This window comes from Halyomorpha halys, unplaced genomic scaffold, assembly GCF_000696795.3.
Source record: "Halyomorpha halys isolate HHAL.00 unplaced genomic scaffold, Hhal_1.1 Scaffold29.1, whole genome shotgun sequence".
NCBI classification, from domain to species: Eukaryota; Metazoa; Arthropoda; class Insecta; order Hemiptera; family Pentatomidae; genus Halyomorpha; species Halyomorpha halys.
This window is the reverse complement of record NW_027115892.1, coordinates 602,409-618,714: the sequence shown is the minus strand read 5'-3', so window position 1 is coordinate 618,714 and position 16,306 is coordinate 602,409. Positions and strand designations below refer to the sequence as shown.

Here is a 16,306-nt window from a genome sequence, read left to right as displayed (position 1 = left end):
AAAGTTGAGGGAAAGATTTTTTACATGAAGGAATGTAAAATGAGTAATAAATTTCCTCCACACATACTGATTCCGGTTATAGAACTGGAAAACAGATTTAATAGTAACTTTATTCAAAAGAATAGACAGAATAAGGTAAGACCAAAGAAATCAGTATGTAAGTGAAGGAAATTTGTTATAAAAGTAATTAAAAGGAGCTGTTTGTATTTTATTTTATTTTGTCACCAATTTTTCTTTTGTTTAATAAAATTTTGTGTTTTATTAAAGTATACTTTGTGCTGTAAAGCCTAAAATAGTTTCATGTTCGCCTTTGAATCCTGAAAGTAACTACGGAAAAACCTTCCTGAAATTCGTTGAAACATTAAAATTATTTTCTGAATACATTTTATTTGTCATAATATTGCAAACCTTTCTATAAGGATGAAAAAATTTATATTGTAGTTGCTGACAATTGCAGAAACAGTATTTACAATGGAATGGTATAATTTACCTAAGGAATGTCAGTCTACCTTACAGCTCATGTTACTGATGTCGAACCAACCACTCTTCTACACATTGTTACTAGGGCAAAAGGTGGACATGGAAGCGTACATGGCAGTAAGTCTATCATAATCTCCATTTAACATTTTAAACGATAAAAGCAAATTTTACTACTAATGATTAATCACTAATTACGCTGACATGTTAATAGACCTTCAGAACACATATTAATGAATACTAGAAGAAAATAATTTAAAATTATACAAACAAATGCCTAAGAATACAATTATCGACTGCTTGTGATTTCCGGATGTCTTCTTGCGGTTGGAAGCGTTGTGGAAGGTAAAGCGGAATGGTAAAAGAAGTTCATATAAATTCTAGAAAATTTATTTGCCTCAAAAAGGCAATGGCCTCACACATTGATATCCGGTAATCAAAAGTCGTCTAATATTGTGTGCCTTTCTGTACAACTTTTTTTTTTTTAATCATTTATTTATTGTTATTAACAACTGTAACATATATAAAACAAGTAAATTCGCTGTAGGTGACATAGTGACATAATACAAACATGTGGAAAATCTACCCACTGATAGAACTCCAAAGCACAACTTTTAATACCATTTTACGACACTTATTGTGTATACAGGATAGATTGTTTTATTTTAAGTTATTTAGTTATTGAAATGTTTTTTGTCTCGGTGTAATCTTTTAATTAGGTTCATTCAATCAGTTGCAGGTTTAACGTGCTTTCCAATATTATGGAATATAATTGAAATTTAAAGTGAACCTAGTTTAGAGCGTCAAAGATGTTTATAACGAGGTGTTATTAGTTGACCGTCGATTAATTATGAGAAGAAGATAGTCGGAGGTGCGGTCAGTAAATAAACACAAAACTTAATTATTTGTGCTGACGTTTCGACTTGAATTTCAAGCCTTCATCAGGTTTTCTCGAGCAGAGTTTCTGACTAGAGTCTAGACAGTGCTTAAAGATGTTTATAGTTTATATCTTTTCCCCTCACTCATTAAAAAAACAAAGAATAGTTAAATGTTAATTTTTTTTCTTCTCATACATGGCTAAGGAATAGACAAATAAACGTCTTCAGTACAAATATAAAAATAAAAACGAGACGCAAGACATTGAAAATACATTAAGCTATGTACTTTAATTTAGAATTACAGAAGTGGGCTTTCATACTCTGTTTTAAGCATTGCTAATTAATAAAATGTCAATGCTATTTTCAAAGTTGCACGAAATTATATTAAGTTATTATTATCAGATAATTATAACAAGAAAAGATTTCAGAAATAGAAAAACTGTTAATTTTTTTTATATATTTTAGTATTAATATATTTTTCAACCATTAATCCAAATTCAAATGGAACAATTGAGGGGTTCGAACTGGCTGGTTATAACTCTGAGTGCCGGTAGCACCATCGCAATTCAAACTACGATTTCTTAAACCTCTGATAAAATCAATCTGAAAAGTAGATGCTCTCTAGATGGCCTCGAGATCTACTCTAGAAATGTTATTGGAGTTTTATCAATGGGTAGATTCTCGACATGTTTGTATCATGTCACTTGTCACCTACAGCAAATTTACTTGTTGTATATATTTTTATATAGTTGTAAACAAAAAATTAATTATAAAAAAAAATTGATTGGCCCCACAATTTTCAAAATTTACCGATAGGACTCCTCAGTTTCAGGTAAATTTTTTTTACTTTTTTTTTTAAATTGTTTTTTTTTAAAGTTTACTGAACTCTTTGAGAAATCTTATTTTTACCGCAGATTCGTACAAACAACCTTAAGTTATTAACTGTCATTTCGTCAAACTGTTGAAGGGAAAAAAATAAAGTACCATCTTACCTTTGACCAAATCAACATTTTTTTTTCAGTTTGGCACATAAGAGCATTCGTTAAGGATTAAGGACTGATTTATTTCTATCTTTATTATCAATATTTTTTTTTTTAATAAATGTTCAAACTGTTTCAGTTGGTGAAGGCAACATACTACTATCTCAACTTTTTAACAGCTTAAATAGGCTGAATCAGGCAATAAACTTAGAAGAAAAATATTGGGAAATGAATATTAGTAACATAGGTTTGCTTCTTACACTCCTCTATCAGTATACAAATTTTAGTGCATTTGTAAAGAATTTAAATTATTGTCAACATTTTATTTGGAACAGCTCAGTGATGTATTAGGCGATTTGATGTCCAGTATTCATAATACAGTAGAAACTTTAAGCTCTATATTGAGAAGAAAACTGGACCAATGCCTTGTTATTAGATTAATAGGAAGGATGAAAATAAAGGGAAATATGATGTGTGTTGTATTTTAAAGATTAAATATTTGGTATCCTCATGTCGTTATTTAAATGTGATTAATAACCAAGATACTTTCGAGATGTTCTCAGAATGTTGCTAATTTTCAGAATAACATAATTCTTCACTGTAAGTTTGAACAGATCTAGGCATTGTGTAATTTAAGCTCTTTATTTCAGTGTTTCAGCTTTATAATTAAGTAAAAGTACTTTAAGAATTCATATGTGACTTTTTGAAGACTACATTGTTTATAATCCTTACCTTACCTTGTAGATTTATTTGGTACACCCAGCATATTGCTATTGTAGTATAAAATCAAATCTACAGTATGTGCAGAGCAAGTAATGTGATTATAGAAATAGTAATAGCACTGAAATTGTTATACTTATTATATAATTTTAATTATATAACTAAAATGTTATAATTATGATACTCTGTGTTCTGGAAAGAACTGCTGTTGTTGTAGTATTGTATAGTTATAATGATTACTCAATGTTATATAAAGAATAATAAGTAATAAATAAAGAATAATTTGAATGAATGCTTTTTATAATATAACGAATAATAAGTAATAAATAAAGAATAATTTGAATGAATACTTTTTATAATATAAAGAATAATAAGTAATAAATAAAGAATAATCTTTTTTTAAAAAAAAGTATTCTAAGTAAAAGAGAAAGAAAATAGATACATACTTCTTCGCTTTGCATTCTGCGGACTATTTATGTGATGTTAATCATTAACAATTGTTAAAGAGGAGCTTTATTTCGATTAGTTTACTGGAAACTGATATCTATAGTTATTTTTACAATTAGTGATTCTTTTATTGGTATAGTTGAATGATTTTAATGAAATAGCATATATTATTTGATGTGTATTGATGTTTCGGCCTACATCGTAGCTCTTCGTCAGAGTTACAAGTAAAAATTTAATAAGCTTAGATATTATTGTTAGAACAACAAAATAAATTAAATATAGTACTAGTAATTTGTATATTTTATACTACCAATTCCCAAATTCCAGGTCTTAAAAAAAAAATGAGTTTGATACAAAGTAAAGGTTTTCAGGAAAGAAGATAGATATATGTTATAGTATAAAAAAAGTTCGGCTTCTCAGAACATTGTTTTTATAAACAGAATCGATAAACTAAACTAAGGAAAACGTGAAAACTAATAATTATAGAGCACATAATAGATAATAGATAACCGTGCTCACACACACAAAATATATTAAACGAACTATTATAGTATAATTGAAAGGTATAGACGAAAAATAACCAATCACGTTTGGTTGTTTCATTCTATAAAATAAGGAAACCTTTCTCTATCTCTTCATGTTATTTTATAACAATTGCTTTAAAATAATAAATAATTTGTTAATTTTTACAAATTAATGAATTATTTCATAGAAATTAATTCCCAATTGCCATCCGACATCCTAGTCATAAAAATTATCCAGTCCCTGATTCAAATTGACCTCCACATCTCAGCTGTAATCCAACTGACATAACCTCTATCTGATATTCTTCACAAAACTGAAATTACGTCTTAAGGTATTTGCCTGGGATGTCACACGATCTTATTCGCTATAATCTAGAAATCATTCCCACTGGAAATGCTACTCTATCTCACCAATTTTACCCTTTTATCGAAAACAAGTCTGACGAATATGATTAAATTCACCATATTAAAGACAACGCAATTATTTAATAACAGTTAGGTCTTATCTCCGTTAAAATAGTCTGAAAGGGTATAAACAGCAAATTTTCAAGACAAATTTCTTATAAAGTACTTTTAATTTTGTTTGTTAACATAATTAACATTTATAATAATAATTATAAATAATTAGCAATCTCACATTGTTAGTACTATGAAACAGTAGATAAAAATGAGAAATGGAAGAATTTTATAGCTAAGTATAAGACAACAGTCATAACTTCGTGTCAACCATGGAAGCACGGTAACATGGAATATTTTTTATTTTACTTAAATTATATTAGAAAATAGTTTGGAGAAGAAATGTCGTTGTTAATTATGAAGAAGTTACTGTTTTAATAAAAACATGATTTTTTTAAAAATTTATTTATTTTATACCAGATTGGTCTGGTTTTAAATACAAGCCATGGTTACAAGGTTGATATAACATTTGCATTTTTTTTAATAATTGGTTATGGGGGATCTAGTCTCGTACAAAAGACACCCCTGACTATATACAACGAAAAATAATAATTCTTAATAAGAGAGAAAAGTGAAGTTAGTAACAAAAATAACGTATAAAGTTAACATTATAATAGTATAATATTCACCTACGAAAACAAACAACTGCCCTCTAATGGGAAAAAAAAACAAACAAAAATTAATTGGAAAAAAAGACTAAGAGAATACAAAATAATAGAATAGAAGTAATGCCAATCATAGAATATATAACAGAATTTCCTGCAGCAGCTTGGGCTTTAGTCTTCGGGTTGAGGTTGGGTTTCTCAAGTTGTAGGTCACTGCTCCTGTAACTGTCGGTAAATGGAAGAGACTAGCAAGAATTGATTTCAATTAACAAAAATAAAGGTAAGTGAAAGTTGTGTGATGGACGCACTGCACCAGATTTTTGAAATATGTGATTGCATCATCCAAGCAATAGTTAATCAATTAGCAATAAGTTCCTAGTGTTAATTATTTGTGAATATTCCAAGTTTATTACTTGTAAAAAGCAAAGGTCGCAGGAAGGAGGCCTAGTTTGTAATTTCTTAGTGGCTATTATATATTTTGTCAATAAATAAATAATAATATTTTTTTTTATTTATTATTCACACTACTTTAATTATTATGTCCTCTCTTTAACATTATTATCAACCATTTATTTAGTGGACTATATGAAATTAATGTCCATTTTAATCTCAATTCTACTTCACCGCATCAAAAGAATACTTCAAATTTTTTTCACCTTCTCATCATATTTCCTTTATCCAGTGAAGAAAGCGAAGATAGAAAAGTGATGATTAAATGAGAACTGCATGGTTCTGAATTTTGTTGTAATTTTAACGAAGACGGTCTGAAACAATGTTCGCCATAGGTGGAGGTATTCAAATATTTTTCAAGTATAACTCGAGAAAACAAATAATTATCATTAAAAATAATAATAAAATGTACATGTGGTTCTTACTAGACGAATTGAGGCCACTGGAAGATGACTTTTGATTAGATTTACAGCAAACCCATTAGTTTATAATTTACACTGCCGTAAGGACCACATAAACTGCGTTCCAATGAATGGAAAATGCTGTCACTTGTCCAACAAATATATACGTAACATATTCTTGGGAAAATTCCTTTGGGATCCCAAACATTTCTCATTACAACTACATATCTTATTGGACACAACCACCCCTCTCATCCGCCATTGCAATCCAACACTTCGTTTCCTTCAGTATGAATCTCAATGTATGTAATAACCTCTCGGAGCTCATCGTGGCCTTTCTCTCATTACGTCTTCTCATATATACCTTCTAGTTATAACTACCTTCATTTATTATTATTATTATTATTAAGCTATCTGTAATCAATAGACATGAAATAACTAGTAAGCGCTATTATACTGCTTACTTGCCATTGGCGCATTAGTAATTGTCAGTTGCTTAAGACTTAAATATATAGTAATTCTAAAAAACATTTTAGTAAGAACAGTCATATTTATCATGTATTATACAGTTTTAAATAAAAAAAGTCTTGAAATAAAATGGTTAAAATTTTTATTATTATGTTATGCTACGCCACAGTTCCTTGATAGTATGAAATATATTTCAATGTTGATTTAACATTTTATTTTATAATAATTGTAAATCATTAAGGTTTTTACTATTGTTGAGTTTCTCTATTCGCTTATTAAAAAGAGGGGAGAGGAAAGTGGAAAATAAAACTTATTTCAATATATACACATTTATTAAAAAAAAAAATTATTAATTCTTCTCGTTGAGTCCTTAAGCTGTTAAAAAGTTGAGATAGTAGTATGTAGCCTTGACCAACTGAAACAAATTAAATGTTTTTATTGAAATATAATTAATTGATAAGTAAGTGCATATATATTTGTGTTGGTCATAAATTTAAAGGACACTTAAATTTAGTTGCTATTTGGAAGGAATTATTGTAATTTCAACTTTCATCCTTGAAAAGTTAAAATTTCTATCAAATCTTTCAATAATATAAGATATATTCATAATTTATAATATTCATTGAATTCATAATTGAAGACAAACCAATAATAAAATTAATTTGTAACACTCCTTAAAAACACATGTTTATGAAAGGCATCCAGTTGGAAAATGGGATAAATCTGAATTTTAATTTTTTTTAACCTATAAAATTATTTTATTTTATTTTATTTTTTTTTAAACCTTAATAAATTCAATTTATGCTGTTTTGTAAGGATAACTGAAAAAGTCACTAACCATGAAAAACTTATGATAATTAAACAATGATATTATTTAATTATTAAAAATTAATATCAAACAATCTCATGAATAAGGAAAACAAAATAACGTCGGATGCCAGAAGATTTATAACAATCGCCTAAAAGTGGACACTGGGGTCATCTAAGGGATTTGAGGTTTATGTCTTGGTAACCACAGAGCTCCTCAATGTTTTTTAAGTAATGGTTCAAATTTGGCCTGGGAGGTCGACTTTTTTTTTTTTTTTGTGGTGGTTCCACGAAATGAAAACTTGAACCCCTACAATGGTTAGGTTAGAGTATGGGTTTTCCAGTAAATAAACCCTCCTATCGTATCTATATAACCATATGTCCATATACAATAACCAGGATGGAGATCGTGAAAAAACAAAAAAATAAGTGTACATCACCTTAAAGAGGACGATAAATGGTGTGAAAAACCTCCAAAATGAATTTTTCCTCTTTTATATTTCGACGTATCATACATGTTTTGCTTCCTTACTACCAAAGGTATGGAAAGTTTATATTTGTGGTGTGAAGCTTGTAAATGTTTACAGTCACAATAGTTGGCGTAAGCGAAGTTACTGTTTGAAATGGGTTTGCCAATGACGAAATTATTATCAACAATTTTATTTCACTTTTATATTTCTTTTAAATCCATACTTATCTATGACTCATTTTATATTTCATCATTTGACATTCTTTTTGGGGGTAAACTCCTTTGAAAACTCTCGCCATATGATATACATATCAGTGTTGTTTTTTGGCTTAAAAAAGTTTTAATATTTTGTTCATAATTATGGTGAAGCACTGAAGCACTGAGAGCCAAGATGATGAGGGAAACTGGACTCTATGTTCTGACTGAGAGCGATCTTCCTGAGCTGATGAAAAAAGAAAACTACCCGCACTACAAGACCTTCGTGTATGGGTGGAAGGAGGTCGTGGGCCCTACTCACTTCTCCCTGGGTAGGAGAGAATAAACTACACCAGCAAGGCCTCAGGAGGAGAGCAAGATTTATTTTAAAGCAATAGCAAGCTGTGTGCACAGCTATGTAAAAATGTTTGACATATGCAGCAATTGTACCAACTGCTGCGTACACCCGTATTGCCTAATAGGCAGAATAGGGTGATAAATAAATAATAATTATGGTGTTTTGCTGATATTTTTTCAGGAATAAACATTGTTAACTTTTTCAATAAAGACCATTTCTAATGATTTGTCGATCATCCTTCCAAATGTACACCAAATATTCATACAGGAAACAAAAAAACATTTATGTCTCCAGAAATGAAAATTTTCATTCGCGCTTTCAACATTAAGGAACACTTCAGTTCCGTTTCTGTCTGTAGTCAAATTCGTATTTTAGGATAATCGATCCAAAGGTTTATACGATTTGGATGGAATCTGCTGGCATTGCGGGTTAACTAAAGTGAAAAGTATGTGTGAAGTTGGCGTATTATTTGGCGGAAACTCTCAAGCTTTTGAGAGTTCCACCTTCCATTTAAATAGATTGGAGGAAGATAGTCTGAATGAACTGAAGAAAACTATACATTACTAACTAACGTTTCGCCCCACTTTGCAGAGCTTCGTCACGGCTGTAAGAATGAAGTTCTGCTACCAAATGATGATTGTAACGTTGGTAAACAATAAACAGTTTTCTTTTACTATATTGATAGCTTTATTCACCGCCATCCGAACTATCTTCCTCCAATCTACTTCATACGGTCGACTATCTTCTTCCATTTAAATGGTTCTAGAGTTTAAAGAAAACGTTCTGGCCATTAGGTTTTCGTCGGACTTCTTCCGTCCAGATTCTTCACTCCTTTTTGTCAAAAAACATATTTTTTGGGAAAGATTTAATTTTTTTCAAAAATCGTTAATTGTTATTAATGCATAGATCTCTTTGGATATATTTTCAGCATGTATTTGACTATAAAGAACGTATTTTAGTAGAACCAGAATTCAGCGATTTAGTTTTCGTTTCACTTCTTCTTAAGCGTTTTTTTCTACTTTAGTGGCCAGAGCTTTTTTTTTTTTTACCAATCAAGAACTCAACGTCTATTGCAACGTAAGCCTAAACTCTAACAAATTCGTGAGCTTCCACTACATGATACGCAACATGAAAATAGTCTCATTTTTCCGAAGGTTATTTTTTAGTCAATTCAAAAAAAAAAGTTCTAATAGGTAAAATACTTTCTTTAATCTATCAGGAATTCTAGACCTATTAAAAAAGGAGCCAGAACTCTCAAATGTTTGTGAGTTTCCACCAAATGATACGCCAACTTCATAGACATCATTACTTTCACTTATGCATGAACTCCCATACTTCGAAAATAGCCCATCCGATTTGGCCCAAATCTGAAGGCAAGTTGAGGATTGGTTTAAAATTGGCCCCGTATTAATTTCATCAGATTCTATAAACTACTATCGCATGCCTGTGCGAACAAGCCCTTCTTTGATACATCTATATTTTATCAACGACAAATAAATTAACCTTGAAATATTAATAATTTGCTATCTAATAAACATGGAAATAACTCCAAGGACCCGAGCTCGAATCCGGTCGAATCAGAGCTGAAAATTAGGCTCCACCTAATTTCCTAAATTATCTGATTGGTCCAAACCCCTTCTCCTATTTCACTATTCTTCCTACCCCCTCTTCTCAAGTGTTCATATATATTTCCTAGACTAGATAGCTAAGTAAGAAGAGAGAGACTGAGTAACAGTAACAGTAACATGTATTTCTTGTAAATATGTTAGAATAAAGTCATTTTAGTCTTCACTGATTTTTATGTTATTTAATTGGCGTCCGAACTAAATAAAGAGGGAGAAATTCACTAATCGTAGGTAATCTCATCTCATTTACACTGTCTTAACCTTAACCAAGCCCTTCTTTGATACATCTATATTTTATCAACGACAAATAAATTAACCTTGAAATATTAATAATTTGCTATCTAATAAACATGGAAGAAGGCGGTAACAACTCCAAGGACCAGAGTTCGAATCCGGCAGAGCTGAAAATTGTTTTGTTACACTGTAGCCGTGAGTCGACCATGTGGGTTCTGGAGCCCTTCTGGGGTCCACCCAGCCTCCTAAAAACCTAGTGGTCGAGCGTGATTCTGACCAAATCACCTCCTTGTACAACCGTTGGTCTAGTAACAGTACTTCCTTATAAAGTATTGAACCCCTGACGCTTCATGGGTTGTAGCGGTACATATTTATTTATCTCTAATAAACAAAATAAATTTTTAAAAAAATTAATTTTCAGAAAATTTCGGGGAAGAAAATAAGAGAATATAAAACAGACGTACTTTCCTATCTTTAAACGATATAAACTTCATGTCTTAAACCTAACCTTATCAATTGATTTTTCTATGAATACAAATTGTGCTTATCATATAACAGATTGAATTCATAGAATTTCTCATTTTTGATATTTTATAGACATATTCTAGTTAATGTTCAATATATGAAAAGATGATAATATGGTACTTACTGACATGTAGGCTTCCATATTTACTTTTTGTCCGAGTACCAATTTGTAGAATAGAGGTTGGTTTGACATGAACACCATGAACTGTAGCGTTGACTGACATTCCTTAGGCAATTCGTACCATTTCACTTCAAACACCGTTTGTGCAATTGTTAGGAACTAGAATAAAATAAGTTGTTTTTATTAGTTGTAAACTTTGATTTAATGTTTTTTTTTTTTTAGGGGTGGAAAAAGATAAGTAGTAAATATTTATCGGACAAAAGAAAAAATTCAAATAGTTAAAGAGTAGAAGTCCATAAATTCATCGTATGTTTTAAAATTTGTTCGGTTATTTTAGGGAAAGTTATTTTTTATATTTAATTTTATTATATTACTATTTATATATTCCTGTGAATATATAATATATATGATGCTAATCTGCTCTCTGTTAAATCAATATATGACAGAATTGTAATACTACAGGATAATAAAAAAAGTATTTTAGTGAGAGTAGTATTCGGGATGGTCATAATTAATAATCTTTTCGTTTGTAGCTATAAAAGTTCTTCATCCAGAGTGTTTATATCAGTTAATCATTACATTCAGGTCTGTATACTTTAAGTTGATCTACTAAAAATAATTTTAATAATAAAATCATAATAAAACTTACTTCAGTGGTTGTTGCATCAGCTATCCAGAACATTGCGAAAAGGTAGCCAAGTATAAAGAATAATATTGCTAGGTTTTTAAATTTAAGCGCCAAGTTTTCCTAAATCATGGAAATAAAAATCAATACTTTTGTAAAAAAAAAAATGCATTTATCCCAGCATTTTAATTTGTAATTCAATTCAGTGCCTCTTCAAAAACAATGTGCTTAATAACTTTTCCTTCTAAATTGCACTGAATTTTTAAGTAAAATAAAATATTTCACTGTTATCATATATGAAATAAAACACAGAAATCACTAACAACTTTTTTTTGTAAATATAAATTATTTTTTGACAAATTGTGGATTAGGAACAAACTAAATACCAATAATTATACACTTAGATGAACAGATACGTAAACAAAAATTAAATATAATAAATAAATAAAAAATTGACAATTTTGAATTTAAAACTGACTATCGATTTTCTTATAATTAAATAATAATTGGGGGGAGGAGGTCCGATTTGCTCCCTGTGAGTCCAACTAATTGAAGATATATAGTTTTGTAAAATTTAAATTTTTCTTATAATCAAGCTCAAGAGTAGAAATTCTCTCTTAAGCATTTGAAATAATTCTGAACTCTAATTAATCAATCATAATTTTCCACGAAAATTTAAAATATTTTACTTACTGAGTTAATATTATATCCACCAAATGTACAAGCAATGACACCACTGAAAAAACCAGTTGTGTATATGATTCCTGTCAAACGTTTTCCTCTATAAAAGTAACTGAAAATAAAAATATATAAATTCATTTTTCAATGAAATGAACATCAAAACAATCTTGAACTTTCCTTATAACTTAACAATTATTTTTTTTATTGGAGATAGTTTATAGTTTCTATAGCTCAGCATTACAGAAAAGAAATCAGATGTTAGTTGATTTGAATCAAGGGCGTACCAGGGGTCAAAACTAGTGAGGGGAGGAAGTGTTCTGGTTGTGATATTTCAGCACGGGAAAATGCGAATGTAACCAAAATTTAAAGAAAATGATAAATAATTATAGCAGCGCTTTATTAGTTATTACAATTATTTGCTTGAAATAATTTAATTTTCACTAACTTAATTTTAATTTAGCACCAGCTGCCCCTTCTTGCCTCTCGCTGGGTACGCTCATAATTGGAATATTGCAAGAATAAAATAGAAAAATATATAAAGGAGATTGTCGGAGGTGCGGCGAAAAAGGAACAAAAAATAATTTACAACTATTTATTTTTCGTATATAAGAAGATGATCAGGGTTGCTGTCAAAAGAGAAACAAAAATAGTTGTAAAGTATTTTTGTTTCTCTTTTGACCGTGATCCTGACCATCTTCTTATATATCAATTTTGGTATGGGCGACCAAACATCTTCAAGATCTATAGAGCCAACCGAAAAAACAAAATAAAAACTGAATGATTTCTTTTTTGTATACAATTAGTGCTTTATATCTTATCATTTTTTTTTGTTCATTCTTATCTAATTTTTCACTTATATTTACATAATTTTTGATCGCACCTAAGTTTACTTTATTGTCTTCTTATCTTACCATAACAAAATATTTTTTAACCTTCATGAACCTATGCAACGTAGGGCTAAATGTCGACAAATAAATGGTTGTAAACTATTTTTGTTTCTCTGTTGACCGCAACCCTGACCACCTTCTTAAATATCAATTTTTACGGTGAACTGTATATACATATATTTATTTTTCGAAGTTTTCCCCCACTTTATAGAGCTTCGAAGAAGAACCCAATAAATGATCAACGGCCTGAGAAAGACCAGCATATAACAAGCACGAACGGAGCCTTCTTCTCAAGAATACTGAAACCTCGAAAAATCTCTTCAAATCTGAAACTAAGTGGACAATGCCATGATTAATCCAGTATTGACATACGGCGGCGAGACTTACGCTTTAATAGGTGCCCTAGACTGCAGAATCGAAATATTTGAAAGGAAATTCCTTCGTACAATTGCAGTAGCTATCTGGGATCAGTACCATAAGACATGGAGGAAAAGAACTAACTATTGGAGAAGTTCGTCGGGAAGTGCGGTCAGCAAAGAACAACATAAATAAACAAAATCATATTTATTTATTTTATGCCGACGTTTCGACCTGAGTTTCAGGGGTTCTTCATCAGGGGTTATGGCGTAGAAGGTAGGCCTGCAATTGAGCCATAACCCCTGATGAAGACCTGAAACTCAGGTCGAAACGTCGGCATAAAATAAATAAATATGGTTTTTGTTTATTTATGTTATTCTTTGCTGACCGAACCCCCCAAGAAACTTCTCCAATCATTAATCTACGGTCAACTATCTACACCTCATCGAAAAGAACTAACGGTGAGCTGCTTGCAGAGCTGGTCAGTCAATATTTCATGATATGAAAGTAATGAGAGCAATCCGTCAGGACGCTTCTATACAACAATGAATGCCAGTATAGTAGGAAAGAGACCAAGTGGGAGGCAAAAAACCAGATGGATGGACAAAATTAACAAATATGCGAAAGAGCTACATGCAGCAAACTGGAAAGTAGTATCCCAAGATAGGAGTCGTGGAAATGGCTGGTTTGGGCGGCCAAACATCTCCAAGATCTATAGAGCCAACCGAAAAAACAAAATAAAAACTCTGTTATTTCTTTTTTGTATATAATTAGTGCTTGACATCTTATTTTATTTATTTTTTGTTCATTCGTATATGATTTTTCACTTATATTTACATAATTTTTAATCCCACCTAAGTTTACTTTATTGTCATCTTATTATATTACTATAAATAAATATTTTTTAACTTTGATGAACCTATGCAACGTTGGGCTAAATCTTGACAAATAAATGGTTGTAAACTATTTTTTGTTCATTTTTGACGGCACCCCCGACCACCTCCTTTAGTTACGGACAATCATTTTTATATATTATATATAAAAAAGTTTTTATCTTTTTCAAACTTACCCTAATATTTCTATGTGGTGTTCAACACACATTTTTACACATTCTTTATAACATTCCGACAGAACTTTACTTTTGACCGAGCCAACATTTGAAGCCTTTCTCGTTCTTGCCATCTCATGAGCTCTCGCTTCGACTTTCTTCAAGGCATACTTTAGGAGGCTGATTTCCGATTTGATATGAGTGTAGGGTATGAATAACATCGATCCCCCACCAAATGCCATAAAAATCATAGTTGACAGGAAATATTGCTGCCACAATAGTATGAGAATTTGAAAAATAATATTATTGATGTCGAAAGGATGCCAACAAGGGAAAAGATATATTGGTTCTTGTTTTATCAGTCCGACCAGTATCGTCATCGCAGTGAGATTGAAAGACACCCAGACCATGAGGAATACTATCGTCTTGAAAAATCCTTTCAAGCTCTTAACACAGCTTTCCTTTACCTCGTCAATTTTCTTTCTCATGATTTCACTCTGATAGTCATAGGTGTGGTAACTATCTGGAAAATAAAAATCAGTAGCATGCTAAATAAATTCAATCCAAATTAATTTGGTTAGTGTTTTAAGTTTTAAAAAATTCATTCATATTTTTTTTTTTTAATTTCAGCAACACTTAAGTTGGGGAAATAGGCAATAAAAATACAAATCAGATTTTATGATTAGCTTCACTACTATATGTAAACACCTCAGAAAAAGTCTTTCCATCAATCATTACACGTGACCATCTACATGAAAAAAAATTTCTCTTCCCTAATTGAGAAAAACGCAGTCTGCCGAAAGATTTTTTTTGAAATATCCTTTTTTGATGAGTTATAAAAAATTTTTTCATTAAAACATTCCTTATTATGTTCCCATTTTTTAGACAAATAAGTTAGTCCTATGGTATTATTTAATTTTAAAAATAACTACCGTGTTTTTGCCTTTTTACTTACCAACTTTTCTGACAATTTTCCGAGGTGAATATTTTAAAGAACCAGTCGCTCTGTTTTCATTCATGTTTATCTTTTAATGCTGGTATAAAATAACTTTTTAAATGTTATGTAATCACTTATAGGTAACATACTGCTCGGTTGATTATCATTTGATTTTAATTACCCTAAGTGCAAACACACAGTAACTGGCATTTACTTAGTAAATATGTGGAATTAAACTTTAATAATCAACTGCATTTCTAATAAGTAGCCCAATATCTAGAAGTAAGCACACTGTGAAGAAATTAAAATAAAAAAAAAATTGTGAAAAGAAGATGGAGGTGCGATCAGCTATGATAAAATAATAAGTAAAACTTAACGGTAATCTATGAATGTCTCGTCAAAATTTATTATTATTATTTGTCTAGAATTACACTATTTCTTGGATATTGCCAGAAATATTTACCTACCCGGAACAAAGTTAAGGGTTAGGCTCAAATTTTAAACTGTATTTAAAAACTCTCTAATGATACTCGCTGTGCCGAGGAAAGCTGCTTTCTGCTCTTCTCCTAATATTTTTTCAGACATCTTCAAATTCTGAACTGTGTGAACGGTATCGTCTGGGATAAGGCCTCTGCATGATATTATCTTTATATGTTCAAGCCAAGTTGCTGAAGTTCGTGGTTTAAATATTGGTATTTCCTGATCTTTGCCGAAATATTGTATTGATATTTTCATCGGTTGGTAGAACAATATCAATAACATATTCACTTCACACTTTATGGTCAATTAAGACTTGGTCCTGTTTATTATTAGCCACGGTGTGGTCCGTAATCAGAACTATCACAATATATTGTTCTGCTTTTGCCTGATAGTAATTGTTTCAGCACGTACCAATAATAAGGAACTAGGCAAGCTTTAATTTTATATATTAAAATCAGTTAATTATATGAAATTCCAGATAATCTTGGCCAGGCTATTGTGCCACATAAGGTACTCTTTACCGGACAACGTTTGACATCAAGATGATATTA

The 16,306-nt window shown here is 30.4% G+C and overlaps 2 protein-coding genes across 2 annotated transcripts in view; one reads left to right on the top strand and one right to left on the bottom strand.

The window, feature by feature from the left end:
- LOC136797139 (odorant receptor Or2-like) overlaps positions 1-3,776 on the top strand; it is a 10,369-nt gene extending 6,593 nt beyond the window's left edge. Inside the window, exons 6-7 of the mRNA XM_067052862.1 lie at positions 442-597; positions 2,475-3,776. Coding sequence (XP_066908963.1) covers positions 442-597; positions 2,475-2,519 — 201 coding nt within the window. The 3' untranslated portion in view covers positions 2,520-3,776. The remainder of the gene's footprint in view (positions 1-441; positions 598-2,474) is intronic.
- A 2,963-nt stretch (positions 3,777-6,739) lies between these two features.
- Positions 6,740-16,306, bottom strand: part of LOC106684122 (odorant receptor 49b) — a 12,751-nt gene continuing 3,184 nt past the window's right edge. The window contains exons 4-8 of the mRNA XM_014426024.3: positions 14,360-14,861; positions 12,059-12,158; positions 11,390-11,488; positions 10,744-10,899; positions 6,740-6,821 (exon numbers count right to left, since the gene is read on the bottom strand). Of these exons, the coding sequence (XP_014281510.3) occupies positions 6,777-6,821; positions 10,744-10,899; positions 11,390-11,488; positions 12,059-12,158; positions 14,360-14,861 (902 nt within the window). The 3' untranslated portion in view covers positions 6,740-6,776. The remainder of the gene's footprint in view (positions 6,822-10,743; positions 10,900-11,389; positions 11,489-12,058; positions 12,159-14,359; positions 14,862-16,306) is intronic.